Source organism: Pangasianodon hypophthalmus, chromosome 5, assembly GCF_027358585.1.
Source record: "Pangasianodon hypophthalmus isolate fPanHyp1 chromosome 5, fPanHyp1.pri, whole genome shotgun sequence".
NCBI lineage: Eukaryota > Metazoa > Chordata > Actinopteri > Siluriformes > Pangasiidae > Pangasianodon > Pangasianodon hypophthalmus.
The window spans coordinates 9,701,765-9,723,688 of NC_069714.1; the positions used below are offsets into that span (position 1 = coordinate 9,701,765).

Genomic DNA, 21,924 nt, shown 5'->3' on the forward strand with positions numbered 1-21,924 from the left:
TTCTGGACACCTCTATTTATTTTTTTTTTCTTTTACAACTATTTAAAAACAGAAAAATTAAAAAGAATTCACGGTGGTTTGTTTTATGTTATGTAAATAATATCTTGCTTATTAATCTTATTAACTGTCATTCTCTAATAGGACTTATTAAAACATATTTACGCCAATATGCAGTAATAATCTTGCATGACTTATTGATATAGATGATCATAGGCGATTAAAAAAATACGTCTGTAGCCTATATGAGTAACATAGTGATTGACTTATACACAGATTTATTTTTGGTAAAACGCACAAACTTCTGTAGGGACACAAATCCCCATTTGAAAGATGACTTTCTCTTGAAGTCGGAGGAAGAGATAAACGAAATAGTCCTAAACCAAAACAAAAAGGAACTCTATATAGGCTGACTTAGGAAAACACTATCTGTCATTCCACAGTCGAAAGGAATACTTCTGAAATGCAAATGGACCCAAAATGCAGTGGGGAGTTTGACTCTTATTAGTGCCACAAACTCTGGAGTAAACACGCAAATGAAAAAAGCAGAAGCATATGGCCAGTGCGCAGGATTCAGTATCGGATTGCATGTGAATTTCGCCTCTCCATTCAGGCCTTGGTTTATGCATACAATAAATGTTTATGAAATATGAATTATATTTTAGAAAGCGCTTATGCTTTTCCCATGCTTGTGAAAGACAGAGCTGTTTAGTAGAGAGTTGCCCTGGAGCAGCTGTGGCGTTAAGGATTTTATCGTTGTCCATGTTCAAGTGGCACTGGTGCGTCCAAGATTCATTCGTGTAAACTATACACCTCGCTCTTTGACTTTTTCTTCCTTTGATGAATAAGAGAAAACAAAATACATGTCAGGAGTTCCCCTGCTAGGCTTGTCTGACATGCAGACAGCTTCTTATAATTTCCTGAGACACTACACTACGACTCAAACCGCACACTACTGAACTAAATAGTGCGTCAAAATAGTGCGTCGACTCAGTGAGCAGAGTTTGCGCAATGCTGTCACACTATTTGACACGATACTGTGCTGTTTATTTAGTATGGCTCCACACAGAAGTGTGTGTGTGTGTGTGTGTGTGTGTGTGTGTTTTTAGTCACCTCAGAGATTATCCGAGTGGTTAGGAACAGATTTACAAAGGCAAAATCGTATGCCATTTGAATAGCATACCTATGTAACGCCTACTGTATATAGCCTAGTGCACTATGTATCCAGTAGGGAGCCAGTTGTTATTCAGGTTACGGCGCAAGGCCAGAGAGTCCTACTATTGCATAGGCTGTCGTTTTTATAAGAGCACAACTGTTACTGTATTACAGTCAAGGCTATTCACTTATTGCAAATTTTCTCTCACTTCGTTTTACTTTCAAACCTGAACTAGAAACACACTTCATTTGTTTTGTTTCTTTTACTTTTTTTTTTTTTTTTGCATGTTATTTTTAAGTGTTTGTGCTTATTTTTAACTGATCACTCTGCCAAGTGGTGCAGATCATGCGTTTCATTCTCAATTATCTTTCAGAAGTGTTTATGCTCATTATTAAGACAGACAATTAAATAGCAACTCCACTTTTCCCAGCCTTGTCCACTTGTAAGGTGAGCTGGTGTTAAATATAAACAAGTTGATACCCATTTCAGTGCTACACTTAATCTTTGTCAGTTCTATGGATTTTGCTGTGGTTGTTGGCCGACTCCTGTTTATATAGTACCAATAGTTAGCCAGAGTCACAGTATTAATGCAGTACTACTGCATTCTACATTATAGGAGAAGTATCTAAGCGTGACTATTTTACAGTCCTGCTCCATGTACTTGTCTGCCTTGTCTACCATATGTGACAACTGTGAGACTTACTGCTGTGAGTCAGTGTGTGGTCCCTGGAAGTGTCAGAGCAGCAAGCCTGTTCTGTGGTTAGTGTATAGGTGTGTGGGTGTGTGGGTGTCACATATGTTTTTGCCTATATTTGCCTGTGTGTGTACACACGCTTGCAATTGACAGGGGAGCATAATAAAGTCCTACCTCCAACTCTTTGTCTTTTACTACCAAATGAGATGTTTATGAGCAAGCTGAATGAGGTCTCGAGAAGGTCTGTTGCACTCCCTCCATTGCTCAGCCACCGATTCTGCTCCCTCACAACATGACACATTTACAAATGTCACCAAGTCAAGTCTTTCAAGTCTTTCTTCCATTCTGCCTTAGCCTGATTATTTATTTCTCTTTGTCATACCAATCAGAAGTGTATATTAAGGGACATCTTGAAAAAACTTTATTCATACAGCTTCCCTACTTCTCACCCTTCTTGCAGTTGTATGTGTACATGTATTGCTCTACATGTACAGTTTTCGATTAGTTTTAGTCTCCATATTGCTTGCCTTGTTATGCGCAAATCCTGTTTAATTATCTCTGCTGGTTACGCTGTGATCTGCTATTAAATGCATAGCTGATAAGTTGTTATCTGTCTTTCCCCTCCTTCCCAACACACACCTGTACAGAAGAGACTCCGCAGGGGCTTTCATAGATGTCCCTCTGACCCTCCGCTCATCCTTTATCAGTGCTGCAACTGGGCCCATATTTTAATAACCCTGCAATAAATGACTATCACACAGCTATTCTCTGGCCAGTGAGGTTAACGCCTTAGCACACTGTCACCACGCAGATATGGGCTAATAGTGCAACACGGATGAACCAAGGTTTATTTCATCATTTATTAGCTTCGTTATTAGGAACCAGAGAAAAGATGGGTTTATCAGTACTGTCACGTCACCTGTATGGTTTTATGGTGTTTAGGAGTTGGGAAATATCTTAATGTGTATTCACTTTTGTCGCTTGCTTCACTTTTTTCAATTTTCATTATTTATTTTCATGCTTTTTAAAGTACTGTTTACCTCAGACAGTCCCTTTTTGTCTCTTTTTCTCTGATTATACAGTTGCCGTCTTCCACTTGTTTACACGGACAGTATTACTGTACAATGAGTTCAGTAGTGTGGCATTTATACTGTCCTCCATTTTCTGTGTGTGACAGAGGCCATTCTCTGTGCCAGAAAGAGTGAATGAGAATAGAGGACAGCTAGAGTACAAGTGAGAAAGAGACTTAAAACGAGAGTGAGAGTCATAGGGAACCGACCTCTGCGGTGTGGTCGCGGGAGTTTGGAAATCATGGTCTCTCAAGACATGATCCCTGTTGCACTTAATAAACATGCCAAACGCTTGTAGCATGGTTTGAGTCTGAAGTGGATATTTATACTGTAATTTAATGTGATCTGTTGTGTTTAAACAGGCAGCATTGATTTAATCTTTCACCTTCCACACACTTTTTGAACACTGATCAAAAAACATCAAATTACTTAGAAGTTCCTTAAGATGGATATGGGTTTATTCTGGTTTTATCTTATTGAGAGAATCTTTTAATCTACTTATGCATTCAATAATCTACATGATTGCCTTGATGCCTAATATATTGTGCTGATATCAAAAAGATATGTGCTTTTAGCATGGCCAATAAATTTACATGATTATTGCATTATGATAACAGTTGCACAATGTTCCCATGTTTTTTTTTTTAACTTGAGGTGCAATTTTAATCTAATATATTGTATACACAAAACAACACATATATGTATATCTTTTCTACTTACATCTAAACCATATGATGTTAATTTTATCCAGCCAGTTGTTTTTGGCCTTAGCCAATCTGATTTCTAACTTCTGATTTCTTTGCCATGACTATGATTATAATATTTAAAGAATGGCTTATGATACTAAAAGTGTTTTTTTTACTATATTAAAGAAAACATTACAGCACTGAACAGTAAAATCTCTCAAATGGAGTGAATTCTCTAGTATCATTTTGGATCCAACTTATCTCCTCTGTCAAATATTTGTAGCTCAGGAAGAGGGGGTAGGAGGACAAGTAGAGCATGATAGAGAGAGACAGAGAAATAGGCACACAGATGGAAACTGAGATGCAGACCATTTCTGATTGTGATCAGTGGTAGCGTCATTAGACTCAGGCAGGTCAGGACCTGTGCTGTACTGCGAAGGTACAGAAAAATCAACGGGATCAGCATCTCAAATCAGCTGTAAAATAGATGAAAGACACTGAGACACCGAGGAGGGCAATGGGCAGAAAGAATTGAGATGTCTAGAGTGATGTGATGATAAGAGGAAGATGCAAAAAGAGATATATATGAAATATTCAGAAGGGGACCTTTCATCAAAATAAATCTTCCATAGAACGCACGCTGCATGACGTACTGATTGTTCTCACCCATGCCTTCTCATCATGCACAGCATTGCTTTTTTATTTCATGTCACAGATCTGCTAAAGCCTGTTAAAGATTCAGGCTTCGTTTTGTTAAGTGTTTATTAAGGTTTTTATGGCCCCTGTGGGATCTGTAGTCTAATAAGTATGGAGGCAAACAGGCATAGGCACACTGTTTATTAGGAGCAGATCTATGACTTTCCTTAGTGCTAGTGAAGGTTTTCCTTTAACACTAAACTGAGGTGAGTTTTGTACCACTGTTATGGGTGACAGATTTTAGTAAGATGAGTGGCTCTTCAATAGGTTCTTCTAGTTCAAAAAAATGTCTTCTCGTTGACAAAGAGTGATTGGTACAAAGTATAATCTCCAGTGTAGAATTCCCAACTACAGTGCTGATTTAAGAAGTACAGTGTTCATTTCTGTCCAGCTGGACTATAAACACTGCAGTTGTTAATTCAACACCAGAGAGCTTGTTGTACATTAGCTCAGCTGGTTTGACTCCTGCTTACGCTGAAGACGTTTTCATTTGTTTCGTTTGGTTCACATTTTACACATTTTCATCTGTTTCTCATTTAATTCTTTTATTTCTCCCATTTTAGGACCTTGCAATGAATGTAGATGGCATGTACTTTCTCTAATGTGGCTGCTGTGCATTGCACTTAGTCCACTTTGATTGTTGAGAAGTAGTTGTTTTTTTTGTTTTGTTTTGTTTTTGAGCACTCTATAGGAGAAGTGTTAGAAGATGGCTTAAATCTGTTATGATATACAGTATATGGATGATCTATCAAACTATCTATCTATCTATCTATATATATATATATATATATATATATATATATATATATATATATATATATGTGTGTGTGTGTGTGTGTGTGTGTGTGTGTATAAATATAAAATAAAATTTGTTCTAGTGTGCTATTTGAGACACGTTTGTGAAAGTACTGTATAACTCATCAGTCTTTCAGCAGTCCCTGAATTTATTCATTTCCATTCAAACGGCATTAAAGTGTTGTGTTCCTCTTTTTTTCTGGACTCATTAAACCATAATGAATTTTGCCCCTTGCTTCGCAGCCCTACTTGGAGTTTTAATCACTCTGAGGTTAATGGTTTTAATTTATTATTCATTTTGAACATTTATTCCCAGCTCGTAATCCTCCTCCAATTTCATTTGTACTGCATTCGTGGGTTTTGTTCTTGTTTAGGCTGCAAGAACAAGGAAGTAAGGAAGTGACGAGGAGGAGGAACAGAGCAGGCGGCCAACGTATAAAAATGCACACACAAATTTAAAGCCCAGAAACAAAGGAAAGTTGCTTGCAATAGCATGTTTCTACTTCAATGTAAAATTACATATATGTACCTGATTTTAAAAGATAGATATTTGAAATAGGCTGCTTTCTATTAGCTCTACGTAAGTGAATAAACAATGTCACTTTTTCTTAACACAAGTCTCTTCTGTTAAAAATTTTTCACTACTGGAAATAGGAACACACTGAAGTTAATAATAATAATACTGGGCATAGTTGTAATTTCCACATGGCCATATCTGTTAATTTCTGTAAATGATAGCAAAACACACAGGCCTATCACTTGTGACACTAGCCATTCGTTACACTTATATTGTAAGTTTATTCTGCAACTATATTTCTGTAAATAATTTTCCCTCTTTTTGCAACATTTTGGACCTTTCTTAGAAATTTGCTTTTTCCACTTGCTTCATATGAGTCCACATTTGACCGTACCCTTTGCTCTGTGGAGGGAGTGAAATGTAAATTGTGCTCCTCCTCCTCCACTTGGTTAGTAGTGTGTGAGTACTCATTCTTTCACTCTTGGCAGGTGAGCTGCCTTGCTTGGCATTCATCCTGATGGACATTACCAATATTAAAGGTTTGGCTGAAAAACAAGAGTCTTTGGAAGCTAGCCCAATGGAGCACACATGTGTGCATGAATATGTAATCACTAGAATTGGTAATCTGTAAGTATATTATTGATAGAAGGAAATACTGACCAAAAGAGCAAACCACAAATGAAAAATATCACTCTCTTGTTGAATTTTATTAAATTATAAAAGAGTTCTTGTGGAGCCATCAAAAAAAACTCCACTTACAACTAGTAAAAATAAACACACACACACATATGCATACACATACAACTACTTGCCAGAGAGATCTGACTGACATTTGTGCCCATGCTGCATTCTCCCAACACACACACAAGGACATACAAATACACACAAAGCGTAGTTTACATTCCTTATAGACACTGGTGCAGAACGAGATGCATAGCCCGTCTGTTTGTTGATTGCAGTGATAAGCTCCTAAGGAAAGGTCCTGTGGGTTATAGGACACTGCTATCAGCTTTAGCTCAGCCACCTGGGTGTTATTCCTCATAAACCCACCCACTGTTCCTCAGGATAGACCCTGACCAGGATAAAGCTTTCTGAAGATGAATGAATGAAGACTGTTGCAGAATTTGCATCATCAGAGTATGGTACATTGTATGTGAATCCATTACATAGCATGCTGAGGGCAGGTGCTCAAGCATTTAGCAATTTAACATCTAGTAGTAGTAATAAGCAACTGGGCTTGTCTCAGCACCTGTTCAAGTGGCTTCAGTTTGATGTTACTTTGGTCTACTACTAATACACAATCAAAATGACTTGGATGACTGAAAATACACCTAGCATGGATACTTGCAACACTCTTTATATCATATGTATCTGTCTGTTTTTCCTCTCTATCCGTCTATCTGTCCATCTCTGTCCCTCCGTCAGGTCCGTACTCCCTGGCCGGTGTTCCCCCTGCAGTGTGGAGGGGGATGGAGCGTGGAGGAGGAGAGAGCCCACGTCTGAGGGAGAGCCCAGAGCGCCGCACTGCTACCAGCCCTGATCTGAGTGGCCCCCCACCGGGGAAGATAAGCCGTCTGGAGCTGAATGGCAGCCCTACTGGACCACGCAGTCGTCACAATGGAGCTCCACAGAGAGCCCTGGGAGGTACGACTCCAAAAGCAGCAAAAGTAAAGTTTCACTTTTTCCCCCTGTGTGCCTCCCACCTCAAAAAAGCATAGATGGACTGGCTGCGCTAAATTGCCCCAGGTACAAATGTGTGTGGGCATTGTGCTCTATGATGGACTGGCATCCTATTCAGGGTGTATTCATGCCTCACATCCAGTGCTCCCCAGATAGGCTCTGGATCCACCACAGCCCTGACCAGGATAAACAATTACTAAAGATGAATAAATTACTGAAAATACATTTTTTTATTCAGTTATTTTAAGGGATAGTTTAGATTCAACCTATTTAAGACAGCATTGTTTAAGTAGTGTAACATAAACTGTAGTTATTAAATAGACTAAACAATTAGAGGTTTAGGCAAACATGTGAATGCCTTGAATAGAAGAATACAGTGCTAAACCAGCTTCACCTAAATACTGGCCGAATCTGTTGCATCTCATAGCTCCCTGTGCATTTCCTTCTACAGTCTGTCTGAGCTTTTTATTAGGCTAGATTAAAAGGCTAACCCACAGCCTACAGTATGAATCAATTCCATCCTATACAGTAATGTGGCCTGTGGAGTGTCATGGGGACAATATAACACCAAGTGTACTTAATAAAATAGCACTGTAGGGGCCTGATTTATATGTCTAGGTCATTCATTGATCATAACTTCACAGATGCATGCATGCATATAGACTCATGCAGACACATGCACACAGCATGGTCACAGAAATAAAATATTGGGTGTAGTGGTCATGGCCGTTATTAGCAAACATTTCATAGCATGTTTTTCAACACAAAAGTGTCATAGAGCATTCAGTTATACATCCTCAAGTCATGTGACATCTGTGCACATCTGTTTAATTCAGTCAGTTTTTTTAATTTAATGCACTTGATGATATTTATTGAGTCAGCCTGTAATCAATATCAATTAGCTAGTTGGATTGACAGTAAGTAAGGTAACCATAAAAACTGGCACAAGCCTACACAAGATGTGTGCATGTTTGTGGATCTGTGCATTTATTAAGAAAAACAATAAAAATAAGACACTTGAAGGCAAAAAGTGTGTGTGTGTGTGTGTGTGCGTGTGTGTGTGCAAGATCAGAGATGTAGAAGGACCTTTCCAGTGTCTGTGTGCTGAAAGCTGGGGTCGATGGTTAATCCTAATGAGGGGTTGTCTTTGAACATAGGAAACTTAGTGAGCTTCCTGTAAACCACAGTAGAGCAGTAAGGAGAGGGCCACACACACACACACATATACACACACACACACAGTCATATACATTCTCTCACTTCTGTATATACAGTAAATCATAATTGGGGCTAATTCACCTGATGTATATTAACACAGTAGTATACCACTAATCACGCACATACACTATAACACACATGCATAGATCTATACACAGAGATAGCAATCCAGTTGAATGTAGTCTCAGACAGGATTTATTCCAACACACATACTGCACACAGATGACCACACAAATTGTGGTGACAAATAAAGCTGATAGATGAAACTTCGGGTGCTGGACAGAGACATAGAGAGAGAGAGAGGAGTGAGAGAGAGAGGCAGGGGGAGGGAGAGAGGAGAGGAAGGAGAGCACGCCTGGGAGCTGGTGTGTGTTGACAGTTATATTTCCCTGTTGGGGGAAATTCACTTACTTGATTTGGCTCAGGCCCATAGTGTAACTCACTCCATAAGAGCATTTGTGATTGTGAATTGGGAGCTGGTTTGATTAATGGGGAGGAAATAGAAATATAGGAGCTGATTGATTAAAACAAGAGGCTTGGTTAGGTGCTATATATACAGTATATATTATTATACATATACATATACAGTATAGTACATATAAGTTATTATTATAAATAGGATCATCATACCAAAGCTCTTTTCAGGCATTTCCTAAATATGCTGAAAAAAAAAAAGAAAACTTAGATCAAAGTAATAAAAAATGCATCAAACTGAAAATTAAGGGAAAAAAAAGCAAATCAACCTTTTTTTTTTAACTTTGAACTAATGTTAGATTTTTTTCAGTATAGAGAGAAGAGAGGCTATATACATTTAGCACCACACCAAACCACACCACACCAAACCTCTATATATTTACACCGGAGAGAGAGAGAGAGAACCCCAGAGAGAGAGAGAGAGAGCAAGAGAGAGTGTGTGTGTTTCACCCAACTTGGCTGTCATTATTAGCGGTCTGGTTTGCTCGACGCTTTCAAACCCTCATTTCTTTAATTAATTTAAGCCACCAGAAGGCTGTAGAACAAAGCACAGCAGGGAAAATGCTTTAAATGGGAGCAGGTTTTGCAGGGAGGAACAAAAGTTTATATTCACCCCAGTGAGGCAGCAGAGATCATGAAACTGTGTAGAAGAACAGTCAACCATGAGAAAGGGTAAAGTTTGCATATCTGTTGCAACGTCTAACTAATTAAATGATCAACATAACCTTCTACTATTATCCGTTAACCTAAAGAGTTATCAGTTCAGCTTGTAAAACAGAGAGAGCAATGCTTGATAATTTGTGCGGGGATGGTTTGATAAAGAATTGATTATTTGTATGGCTACTAGCCAACCTTGATCATCATTAAAAATGTTCCGATTAACCTATTAATCATTAAGCATTTATGCATTGATGACCTACGGCAAGTGTTCAGAAACAGGCGCAGTCAGAAATTCTCACAATCTCTTTCTCTTTCTCCCGGCAGGTCTGATGATTCCCGTGTTCTGCGTCGTAGAGCAGGTGGATGGAGGAATGGTGGTGGAGGGGGAGGGCCGAGAGGAGCATGCAGAGTTTGTGCTGGTCCGGAAGGACATTCTCTTCACTCAGCTGGTGGAGACAGCACTGCTTGCCCTTGGCTACTCCCACAGCTCAGCAGCCCAGGCACAGGGTGAGTCCACCAGTGGAAGTCACACTTTTTGTATATTGATCTAAGCTCAATTTATACTGATTGTGGTTCATTCTGGTTAAGTGGAGCTGACATTACGTCTGTAATGTTGAAAAGTTATAATCTATAAAAAAAAAGTCTACAGTCCACCTGAAAGGTTCATCTGACTTTGGAGCAGAACTTTTAACTGACCCACTAATAAGGTTCTTCAAGGTTATTCAATCAGATTTTACATCAGATTATTTAATCAGATTTTATATACAGTCTCAGCCATCATATGACAAAAATGTGCCTTTATGTTTTGCATATGGAAGCCTGAAAGGGGGAGATGTAGGTTTAAGGATGCTGAGCTCATTCAGAGTTCTTGCAAATGGAGTCTGAACCACACAGTCTGAGAGTTTTGACCTTGTGGGGACATTTGGCTGGTAAACTGTTTGTTGTTGTTGTTTACAAATTCATTTGAAAAAAAAACAAAAAGAGGTGAAATGTTTCCTTTTGGTTACAGAAGTTAAGGTTCGGGTTAGATTTAAGTGTAGGTATAGCATTAAATAGCTGCATTAATAATTATGCAATGGATGTTCTTAACAAGAACAGTAAGACAAACATTTGCGTGTGCTTGGGATGCTGAGTCTGTTTGAACGGCATATAGGTTGGAATACATTTGTGTGTTTGTATAATGCCTCCTGTTGTTGCATGGTATGTCTACATTTCAATCATTGTGTATATGAGTATATGTGTGTGTGTGTGAAATACTCAAATTGTTTATAAGTATGCAAGCAAAAGAAGGCTTATAATGACATTATAATTCATTGTTATACATATGGTTGGCATCTCCAGGAAGAGTAAAAGGTTTATGTGTGTAGTGTAAAGTATGCAGTGAATTTAAAACAGCAATTTATTCACAGTAACAAAGACATCATTCTCAAGAACGAGCCTAAATCAAAACATTTCTAAACACATTTTGATCTCAGTCTTTTCTCAAAGGTATAGCAAGTTAAGATAATTTTGTTTAACAGAAAGAACCGACTTCTCAAAGTGAAAACACATGTTTGCCTTACATTTTAGGTCCATTTTAATCTTCCTGTTTTCAATATAAAATGGTTTTAACTTCTTCTCATTTGCTTTGATAGATATTTAAATAGAGCAGTACTTTTAAATCCCTACAAAATATTCAAGACATTTCTATGGACATTTGATCTGTGTCTTTGCTAAATTAAACTCCGGGTCAGTGTCATAACAATTATTTAGTAGACTTCAAAAAATATCTGAAAATTATTTTAAAATAGAAAATTTGTGTTAATTAGGAGTGGTTTTTATTGTCAGTTGAAAATGAAAGTATCACACGGCGATCCAAAAATGACTGATTTCAGCAAAAACTACAGTACAAAATCCACCACATTTATTTATTTACCACCAAAATATTTATATTTATATCTCGATATATTTCTATCCATATACACTGTAAGTCTCAATAGCAACTCTGCAAGATATTATGTTTGAGGCCGTTTATCTGGTAAGTATATAATCTGTTTGGAAGACAACATATAACATATAAGTAGCTCTGGGGGAAAAAAATTGGAAATTTTCTCCATTTTACAAAAAGTTATTAATATTACACATTTGGTGAATTGGTAGCAGGACCCATGTGTGTTTCACAAAATCTGATCAGTCACTAAAGTCAGTGCTTCAACTGAGAGAAGAAGTATAAAATAATTCTTATACTGTTGCAGCTAAGGAACCATTTTTGTAGAAAAACAAAGCATTTTTAGAAGAAATTTAATATGCTGAAGACTATACAGCACAGTGCAACAGTCAAAAAGTGGCAGAAGGCCATATTAAACTAAGAGAAGAGATGTGAGAAACACACTAATGCTGGTTTTTGTGAAACGCGGAGGTGGTTCCGTCATGGTCTGGTGGTACAAATTTTAACCAGTGATGTAGCAGATCTGGTCAAAAAGAGTTTCATCATCTTTGGGTAAACAACTGAGTGGTAAAATTCTGAAAACTGCTTTCACACAATAACAATGACACAATACCCAAACATTGCAAACACAATTAAGAACTATGTGAAGAGGACGTTTGAAGGGATTGTTACATTATTAATTCATATGCTACCTTAGACTCCGATTTCAACATCACTGAAGCTGTGTGAGATTTAAGCAGTCAAGTTTTTCATTAAGCCTAGAGTTTACCACAGAATTTATGCAGTTCATATAAATATATAAAAGAGACACACATGTAATCATTAATGTGTTTAATGTAATAAAATATGATGCTATTTCAAGCAACCAAACAGTTGATTTCAAAATAATTTGCTTCAAATATAAACTTTTCTTAGGTTGCCTTAGACTCTTGCACAGTGTTATATTTTGCATATTTAAGTATAACGTATATAATTTATATGTAAATTGACTATCATTTGTAAGAATACAATATCTAACAAGAGGTATAATTGGGTCATTTTCATCATTTCTAGTCTTCCCATAATGAAGTACTGATGCGCTCAGCTTACAATCCACTATTTTTTTCCCATGTGAAAATGTCAAAATTAATGGACAATTGTTATATTTTTAGAAGTATGATAACTGCTGAACATCTGGCATCAGAAAACCAAAAAGTGGCCAAGAGGTCATCTCTGCACATTGGTGTAGTCTCTTCCAAAATAACTTAAAAACAGGAGGAGGGAAAGGCTAAATGAAATAGTGCACCACGAGAAAACAAACAGTGTGGAGACAGCCCAATTTACTCCACACCCTTGAGTCAACAGGTCAACTATCTATCTATCTATCTATCTATCTATCTATTTGTCTGTCTATCTATCATCCTCAGCACCTACCTACCAATCTCAAGCTCACACAGATGCACAGTATTTTCTAAGCTAAGAATCACCCTCTTTTACCTTCCCCTTCCCTAAAATGCAGAGAGAGAGAGAGAGAAAGAGAGAGAGAGAGACCTCATCTTAAATGAATACTTTTTGTTTTTTAAAATAAGCATTTATGTTAAATGAATAATTTCTGGCTTAAATTATACATTTTTTCCCCTGTGGTTCAAGACCAAAATTACACAGAGTCCCGGCTATTTTCTCCCTGTTTGAATTGTGTCCTGCATAGCTCTCTTCCAGCGGTGTATTTAAGCTCCTCTCCCAGCACCACGGCCTTTCTTTAATTAGCCTGGCCAGCAATTAACTGGGAGATATTGTTTATTTCAATTATAAGGGTCGGAGTATTTTTATAGAAGCATATAGACAGACCTGTAGTTTAAGGCTTCAGACAATTAACAGTGGTGATGGCTTACAGAAGTGCATTGTTGCCCTGCCACGTTTGACATGTGGCTACTGAGGGTCAAACCACCATCTGGGTCAGTTGGATGGAAAATATGTTCTATTGCCTGATATGGTACATGCGGGCATTTTGGATGCTTTCAACTGTACCAGCTGATTTTTGTTTGGGGGGTGGGGGGGGTGGGGGGGGAAAAGTAGAATTATAGAAAATGTATTTCTATAAGGATATGAACACTTTGTGTTAATGTGCAGTCATTTAGGCTATTCTCACATCTCATAAAAATACTGACTTATTACAATGAATGATCTTTGTGGCAGCATTTCAGCTGTCAGATTTATCACAGTCATAGGTTTTACAGTCTTTGTCACCCAGGTAAACTTGCCTATTAATTTGAAATGGATATGAAGTATTATTATTGCCAACTTATCCTCTCTTGTGCTAATCAAGATTCTGTGGAGCTTGGTGGTCGTCTTGACACACATCAGGGGCTTCCCCTTAGTTAGGCCATGCCTCTTAAACACAGTCAAGTGTGTGCATACAGGAGCATCTATTACACTGCATTTTTCTACTTGAGAAGCAAAGAGAGAGAGACAGAGAGAGAGAGATAGTATGTGAAAAGGGATTGTGTTTGTGTATATGAGTGTATATGGATCAGTACACATAAGCTTAAGCCAAGCCACCAGCTTCCCACAAGAAAGGCCATCACAGAGAACAGGAATTTTAATGTGGCAATTGGAACAATGGTTTGAAGAGGGGAAGAAAATGCCAAAGAACATAAGCTTTCCAAGTTAAAAATGATTCATTAGTGCCCTTACCGCAGGGTCCGAGTGTGCATTTGTGCACAGTGTGTTTTGTGTTAATGAAAGCACATCTGTGAAATACTCTGTCAAACAATCTTTTTTTAGTTTGTCCTCATGGAAAAGTTGTAGTTGGTTCAAGAATGGGACAGGTTTTTTTTTTGTGAACTCATTTGGTCAGATCATCACAAGACTAACTTTAGGACATGTATTGGTTTGATTACTCAACGCTATAGTGAAGCTATATGTGGAGAAAGATTTCCGTGTGTGTAAACTGGATGCCAGCTTTAGTAAGCTTGGTTGTGTGGCTTGTATAGACTGTTAGTCTGTGGCCAGCGTACATGCAGCATTGCACAGTCGAGACAATGAGCTAAACAGGCTCGTCCCACAGAAATCAAAGCTTGCCAGTAATATAAACATGGTCTGAAGACAAAAAGAGAGGGAGAGGAGATCTGAAGGGGGAGTGGCACAACACAAATTGTCTTCATCTGTTTCACTTAGCCCTCAAATTCTGTATCTGGGGAATACATTTGTACAGATAACTTTGGAGAACAAATGCAAGACTCCCCAAAGGCCTGTTGGTATGTAAGTGAGAATGGAGAGTCTCAGAGGTGGTCAGGCATGTGTCATGTTAGTTTTTCCCTAGCAGTCAAAACACAAACTCGCTCACTAACTTGAGAGACACAAATGAGCGGACTGTCTGGCTTTTGAATAAAAGAGTTAGTTGTCCGAAGCTAACTGGTGTTGGCAGTGGTGTATTGGCTGGGGATAGGTTAGTGTGTGTCTGCTATTGAGCCTCTTCTACAGCTGGAGCTCTTCAACTTACAGAAACAGCCTGAAGCACCAGAAAGAGAGAAAGAAGAAGCTAGGCCATACAACGTCTGTCTCTCATTTAGTGGACAGTAATGTGATTTGCATTGTTTAGCTTTCATGACTTCAGCCTGTCCTTAATAAGTCCAGGGGAAGTTAGCTTCCACCTTTCCAGCTGGGTATTTCATTTATGTGTGTTTACGCTAAGCTTGCATTTATTGTACATGCTTACAATGTGTTTGTGTGTGTGTGTGTGTGTGTGTGTGTGTGTGTGTGTGTGTGTGCGTGTGTGTGTATGTGGGTGGATGAGTGTATGTGGGTGGGTGGGTGTGTGTAAAGAAGAACTTTGCTTGCGTGTGGTGGTGACAGTGTCTTTGGAAAATAGTTGAATAATGCGATAAGCAAAGGGTTCAGTTTCCATGTGCAGCACATCCCAACAATGTTTGTGACATCTGGAAATAAATCCATTATATAATAAATTAAATTCAACCTGCAGCTCTGGCATTTGGTGCTACCAGGGCACCAATTTTGCCCCCTCACATGGCAGAGCTGTAAGTGATTATTCATTCATAGAAAAAACAGGAGAAGTGCATTTATGATTGAATGCTGAGTATTATTGAGTAACGTAGCTGATCACCAGAACAAAGTTTGTAAATGCGATGTCTACAAATCCGTTGATCTCACTGTAGGAGATCAAGGAGATATAGCACTATTTATGTGAATAACATATATAATGTATGATGAAAAAGTAACTTAGATGGAGATTTAATGGTTTAATTAATGTCATATCTGAGGTTTAAGGGGTTTATTAAAGTAAATCTAACAATATAATAGCAATCAGATATTTAATAGTAACAATTATTTCCATACTTATTAGTGAAAATATTATATTATGACAGTTGCGGAGACCTGTTGCATTTTATTGTATTATATTAAATCTTTATTCGTGTGACATCCTGACATCCCATAAATCATCAAGGTTAAAGGTGACTCAAAGAGGAAATGCTAACTGTCTCCTCCCTTGACTGAGGTTGCTTAGGGACAGCCTGATTACGCATATTATTTATGAGACAACCAAATGACACTCAGATGACTAACATGGCGGCCATTCTCTCATGGACAACATCCCCCCCAGTGGGCACATCTTTATGGACTACTCCTCGGTCATAAAAGGCCATCCCATCCTTTGCACAGTGAGAGGCATTTATAACCGTCAATTTGGGTTAATCAAACAATCATTGACTGGCGTTTATGGCAGGGCCATTAATGGAGGGGCAGACATGGGTGTCCGAAGCATACTGTAGCCTCTCCTCCACGTCTTTGCGGGCTGTAAAAGGAGCAGTGGCGTCCCAGCGAGCCACACTTTAATGGGGCAGCCGCCAATGTGCGTGTCAGGTGCTTCTTCCCTGCCTGATAAGAGTTTAATAGATAAGGCCTTATCATTACGGCTATTGTTCCCTGCTGTCTGCTTTTATAGCCTGGGATGAACTGCTCCACAGGGACAGACAGAGAGACACAGAGTGAGCGAGGGCGAAAGAGAAAGCCCCAATACACTTCCCCATATCCGTGACGCAATGCACATTCATAAACAATAAATATTGACTCATCTTCAAGTATAAACGCCTATATCATTCTAACACCACATGTGTAGTGTTTATGTCCAATAGACACTGAAGTTCAAAGTCAAGTGGTCCTTTTTCTGTCTGTCTTTCCACTTTCCATCTTCTGTTGAGATATCCAACATGTCTGATTAATAATTATTTACTAACATCTGGCCTGCTGTGGTGACGTAGTGTACCCTAGTCAGCTTTTGGTGTTTTTGGTGGAATTGCTGAGTTACGGGTCTTTCCATTCCAGCCATCACTGACAGTGGGGGCAGGACTGACCATTTTAATTGTGTAATGGAAATGGATTTATGTTGCGGAAATTGGTACAAATTAGATCAAACAGGGTTAATGAATTCTCTCTGTGTGTCTCATTCTCTTGCTCACAGGCATCATTAAGGTGGGTCGTTGGAACCCGTTGCCTATCCACTGCCTGACAGACGCTCCCGAAGCCACAGTGGCTGACATGCTGCTGGACGTCTACCACATGGTCACACTCCGCATCCAGCTGCAGAGGTCAGACAGCATAACAGCAGCAGGGTGGAAGTTGCACAGTGTTAACTCTGTTCACGATGTTATAATGTTATAATTTTTTTTTGTTGTTGTTTGAAAAATTACATTATGATTTTTGACAATTTTTTTTATTTTAAATTCTGAATTTTTAATGAGGTATTAAGCCACTGAGCTCTCAAAACCAGTCAGCGAATGCAGATTTCATCCATCTCTCTAAAGCTTGTGAATAGTTCATGGTCGTTCCTGAATTAAATGCTTGAAGGTGAATAACTGAATAATAACCTGGAGGTTTAAGGGATTCATAAATAATTGAATAGCTACATGGATTGCCTATATTTAATGGTAACAATTATTTTCCATACTTAATACTGAAAATATTATGATAGCTGTGGTGTCTTGGTGATTCTCAGAAACAGTCCATTTTGTTCCGTTAATATTATGACAGTGATTTCTACTCACTGGGTCAGAAAGAACTGGACGCTGCCAGTCACAGGCTTATCATGGTCACTTGCAGTTTATTCCTGCATTCACCGATAAGACAGGTTCCACAAAACAGTCAATGCTGTACAAATTTCCAGTCAGTTTAATTTCAAGTTCATGGATAGTGTTTTTTTCTCTGGCTCAGTGCCAGAATAATATATTGATCTGGCACTATACACTCATCAACCACTTTATTAGGAGCACCTGTACACCTGTTCATCGAGGCAGCACAATTCATAAAATCAAACAGATACAGGTCAAGAGCTTCGATTAACATTAATCTTCAGAATGGGGAAAGTGACTCTGGTTAGTGGCACGGTTGTTGGTGCCAGAGGGCTGGTATGAGTATTTTACTGAGACTGCTGCTCTCTTAGGATTTTCACACACAGAGATGGTGGGAAAAACAAAAAACATCTTATGAGGGTCAATTCTGTGGGTAGAAATGCCCTGTTTGCTCACAGAAACTGGACAGTTGAAGATTGGAAAAATTTGACTTCTGTCTGCATGATTTTATACATTGCGCTGCTGCCACATGATTGGCTAACTGGATAATTTCATGAATGAGCAGGTGTACAGGTGATCCTAATAAAGTAGATGGTGAGTGTACATCCTCAATGTATAGAGGAACAGGAAGTGATGGATGTTATTGTTTCAGCTTTGCCAAACTGGAGGACCTGCCCTCAGAGCAGTGGAATCATGCAACAGTGCGCAATGCACTTAAAGAGCTGCTGAAAGAGATGAACCAGAGCACACTGGCTAAAGAATGCCCACTCTCCCAGGTACAGACATGACCTTTTATCGTGTAACTCTTCCTGAACTGTCCAAGTCATACTACTGATCACAGCTCAGAGGTGTTCTTACAGCAATAGGGGTGCAATGTAAAGGCTTGTGAGTGTCAATAATGTTATACTAGTGCCATTAATAGTGTTTGTTGTATTTGTGTGAGGGTGTGTATGCAAGCCTTGCACTGCATGTTCACTTCCATGCAAAAAAGCAATCCAAGAGATTTGTGTATCTCTGCATGCTGTGTTTCAGTGGAGTGCTCTGTGTGGGTGTTGAGCCTCATATCAATTGCTAGCATATGTCTGTGGCTTTCTGTCTCCATTGCTGTTTGCCACCAGTTATTTCTCAGCCTCCACCTCTGTCCCTGTCCCTCTTCTGACCTTTCTCAGAGTATGATCTCCTCGATCGTGAACAGTTCCTACTATGCTAATGTCTCCACTGCTAAGTGTCAAGAGTTTGGCCGCTGGTATAAGAAGTATAAGAAGATTAAAGGTGAGACCTGAGCTCTTGTGTCACATTGTTCTGTTTTATATTTGTGTATCTGTTTCACTAATTAGATCTGGTTAAATCTGAATATAAACTTGTCTTCCAGTCAATATGCCTCAAATCCTTTGCCATTGTACCAGAGAGTACAGTGCTAAATCAGATATGGTCAGTTACATGCACCACATATGAAGCTGATAAGAAAGCGTGGGTACCCTGATGTGACCCCATTTTAGAGATTCTCCTGAGGTTTTGGGGCCTGTGGTACATATCATGTATTGTACATTGCCTCACACCATGTATTGTACATTGCCTCTTTGTCACTGGACAGTGGAACCCCAGTCTATCTCTCAGCTTAATGGAAACCACAGCTCCCTCACCACTCTGCAGGAGGTCTCCAGCACCAGATCCAGCAGATGAGCATGCTCGCTGCTAGGCTGTTTAAGCCTCTTAGCATCTAAATGCCTGTGACAATTTTTCTCCTTCCCTTACCCCATTAAAAGGCAACATAATTACACAGCAGGACAGATCAAAGTGTCGAGCAAACCCCATGCACAGCTTCAGAGAGAGAGAAAAGCCAGCGGAGAATAAGAAGGTCCTTGGTGACAGAACAAGCAGTGTTGGGTTACACAGAGCCTGCTTTCAGTTCTGTTCACTGATTCCCAAAGCCAAACACACAGCCACAAGCCACCAGATGTGACCATGGAGAAATCTTATTGATTGACAGTCATAGTCATAAATTTCAGTAGAAGTGGCTAAAGCACTGATAGGGTGTTCTTTTTACTAGAAAGTGTCTGTGTGTTTGCTTAATCTTATGAATGTGCATTGGTAACATTTGGGATACATGGTTACCATGACTCACTTTCTTCTTTGCTTTTTTAGGGGATTACTTTGAGAAAATGTGGCCAGTACGAGAGAATTCTGAAATTAAAGGTGAGTATTCATTTTTCAACAAAAGAAATTACTTGAGGAATGATTTGGTGCTCTTGTTTACTGAAAGCAAAGGACTTTGTGATCTTCATTAAGAATCCAAAGGAAGTGTTCATTATTCAAGCCTATTCATGTCATCTCTTCACAGTGGAGAGGGACACCTTGGTGGACTTCTGTGTGTTAGGACAGCGTCCTCCCCCTCATCTAGCTGGCCTGGCTCAATTAGGACCTTTGGGCAGTGGTAGTTCTCTTGTGAAAAGTGGCACTGGAGAACCTCAGAACCCTCAGTCTCAGCCCCCATCCCAAGGACAGCCACAGCCACCCTCATCTCATAGTGGCCAGCTCCACCACAGTCCGCCACTACGGACACAGGTGGCTCCTCCTACAGCCCTGCAGCCTCTTCTGGGACCAAGAGGCCTCCTCTCACCTCAGCTCAGTCCACAGCTAGTGCAGCAGCAGATAGCTATGGCTCACCTCATCAACCAGCAGCTGGCCGTCAGTCGCCTATTAGCCCATCAGCACCCACAGGCCCTCAACCAACAGTTCCTTAACCACCCACCCATCCCAAGGCCCAGCAAGTCTGGAGGACCTGGAGACCCAGGATCCAATCCTTCAGCCGCTGAGGTCTCATCAGACATCTACCAACAGGTCCGCGATGAGCTCAAGAGAGCCAGTGTCTCACAAGCTGTGTTTGCCAGGGTGGCATTCAACCGCACACAGGTAAAAAAAAAATGCACACGGGGGTTAAAAAGTCACCACAGTAATCTCTAGTCACAGCTATCTCTATATCAAAGTTATTCACAGTAAGTGTAATGTCTAGATTGTACTTAATTCATCCAAATCAGATAGCAGAGATTCAAGACTTTAGTTGAGGTCTCTGGGTAGAAAGTTAGACCAGAGTTTTCCAATCTGCAGGTCACTGCACTGAGGCCCAGCATGGTGGTTCCAGCCCCTGGGCCATATCAGTCTTCTTTCCCGCCCTCTCAGCAGCCTACACACCTGGTGCATTGAACCTCTGCAGGCCTGAATTACGCCCCATTAGAGCCAACCATAGAGTGGGTGGGAGATGATGTGGTGCAGGTGAAGACCTGGTGGGATTTGCATGTGTATACTTGCAAGACCTGGGCCTTTCTCATTTTGCTTTCATGTGCTTGTGTGTGCATGTTCGTGAACACCAGGGTCTGTTGTCAGAGATTTTGCGGAAAGAGGAAGACCCTCGCACAGCCTCCCAATCTCTTCTGGTCAACCTCAAGGCCATGCAGAATTTCCTCAACCTTCCTGAGGCTGAGCGAGACAGGATTTACCAGGAGGAGCGTGAACGCAGCATGAACCCTCCTGTAGGTCTGCCCCCAAACTCAAACTCCAGTCCTGGGGGTAACCGCCTATCTCAGGTACCCATTATCCCACTGTCAGAAAAGCCCTTCAGAACTTACACACTGTTCCTACTGAGCTTTCTGCCTGGCCCAGTATGAGAGTACCTGCATTGCAAATTTGTGTGTCTGACTCTCCATTTTTTGTATATGTGCTTTAGAGATTGTTGTGATTTCTGTCTAGGTCTGTCTTATCTGATTAGTTGTTTTGTTTGGGTTATACATATTTGTGGTTGTTGTGAGCTAAAACAGAGTTGTTTTTTTATGTAGGGTTGACGTAGCTTAACACAAGGTTAAAGAAATGTAAAGAAATGTTTAGGAATGTACTGAAGAACAGTGGCCTTATTATACATCACTGCATTCTGATGCTTTTGATACTTTTCTGTGTATAAAGACTATAGGTTTCTATAGGTACACATTTCTGACAGATTAATTCTGATGAAAATGAAGAAGAAGTACATGACTTTTTATCCTGTTATGATTCTGTTCAATATTACCTTCAGTGTCAACCTCTTAACCAAAATTAAGTATTATGACACCATATGTTCCTGAAAAAAAAGTTTCACCTTGTATGGAGTTAAACTATTGCTAATTGCATGATGTTCCGCTCTATGCAGAAAGTATGGGAGCGCAGCCTGGATGAACAGTTAACCCCTGATGCCTGGGCATCTATTTGGAAGAACAAGAACAAAATTACCAACTCGGTGAGGATCACATCAGTTCTCT

The 21,924-nt window shown here is 39.6% G+C and overlaps 1 protein-coding gene across 2 annotated transcripts in view; it reads left to right on the forward strand.

Moving 5' to 3' along the window:
- The window catches only part of satb2 (SATB homeobox 2), a 46,515-nt gene that overhangs the window by 12,233 nt on the left and 12,358 nt on the right, over positions 1–21,924 (forward strand). For both annotated transcript variants that reach the window (XM_026912735.3, XM_026912733.3), the window contains 9 exons: positions 7,037–7,255; positions 9,968–10,150; positions 17,029–17,155; positions 18,288–18,411; positions 18,805–18,907; positions 19,781–19,831; positions 19,977–20,548; positions 21,007–21,219; positions 21,816–21,902. In XM_026912735.3, coding sequence (XP_026768536.1) covers positions 7,081–7,255; positions 9,968–10,150; positions 17,029–17,155; positions 18,288–18,411; positions 18,805–18,907; positions 19,781–19,831; positions 19,977–20,548; positions 21,007–21,219; positions 21,816–21,902 — 1,635 coding nt within the window. In that variant the 5' untranslated portion in view covers positions 7,037–7,080. The remainder of the gene's footprint in view (positions 1–7,036; positions 7,256–9,967; positions 10,151–17,028; positions 17,156–18,287; positions 18,412–18,804; positions 18,908–19,780; positions 19,832–19,976; positions 20,549–21,006; positions 21,220–21,815; positions 21,903–21,924) is intronic.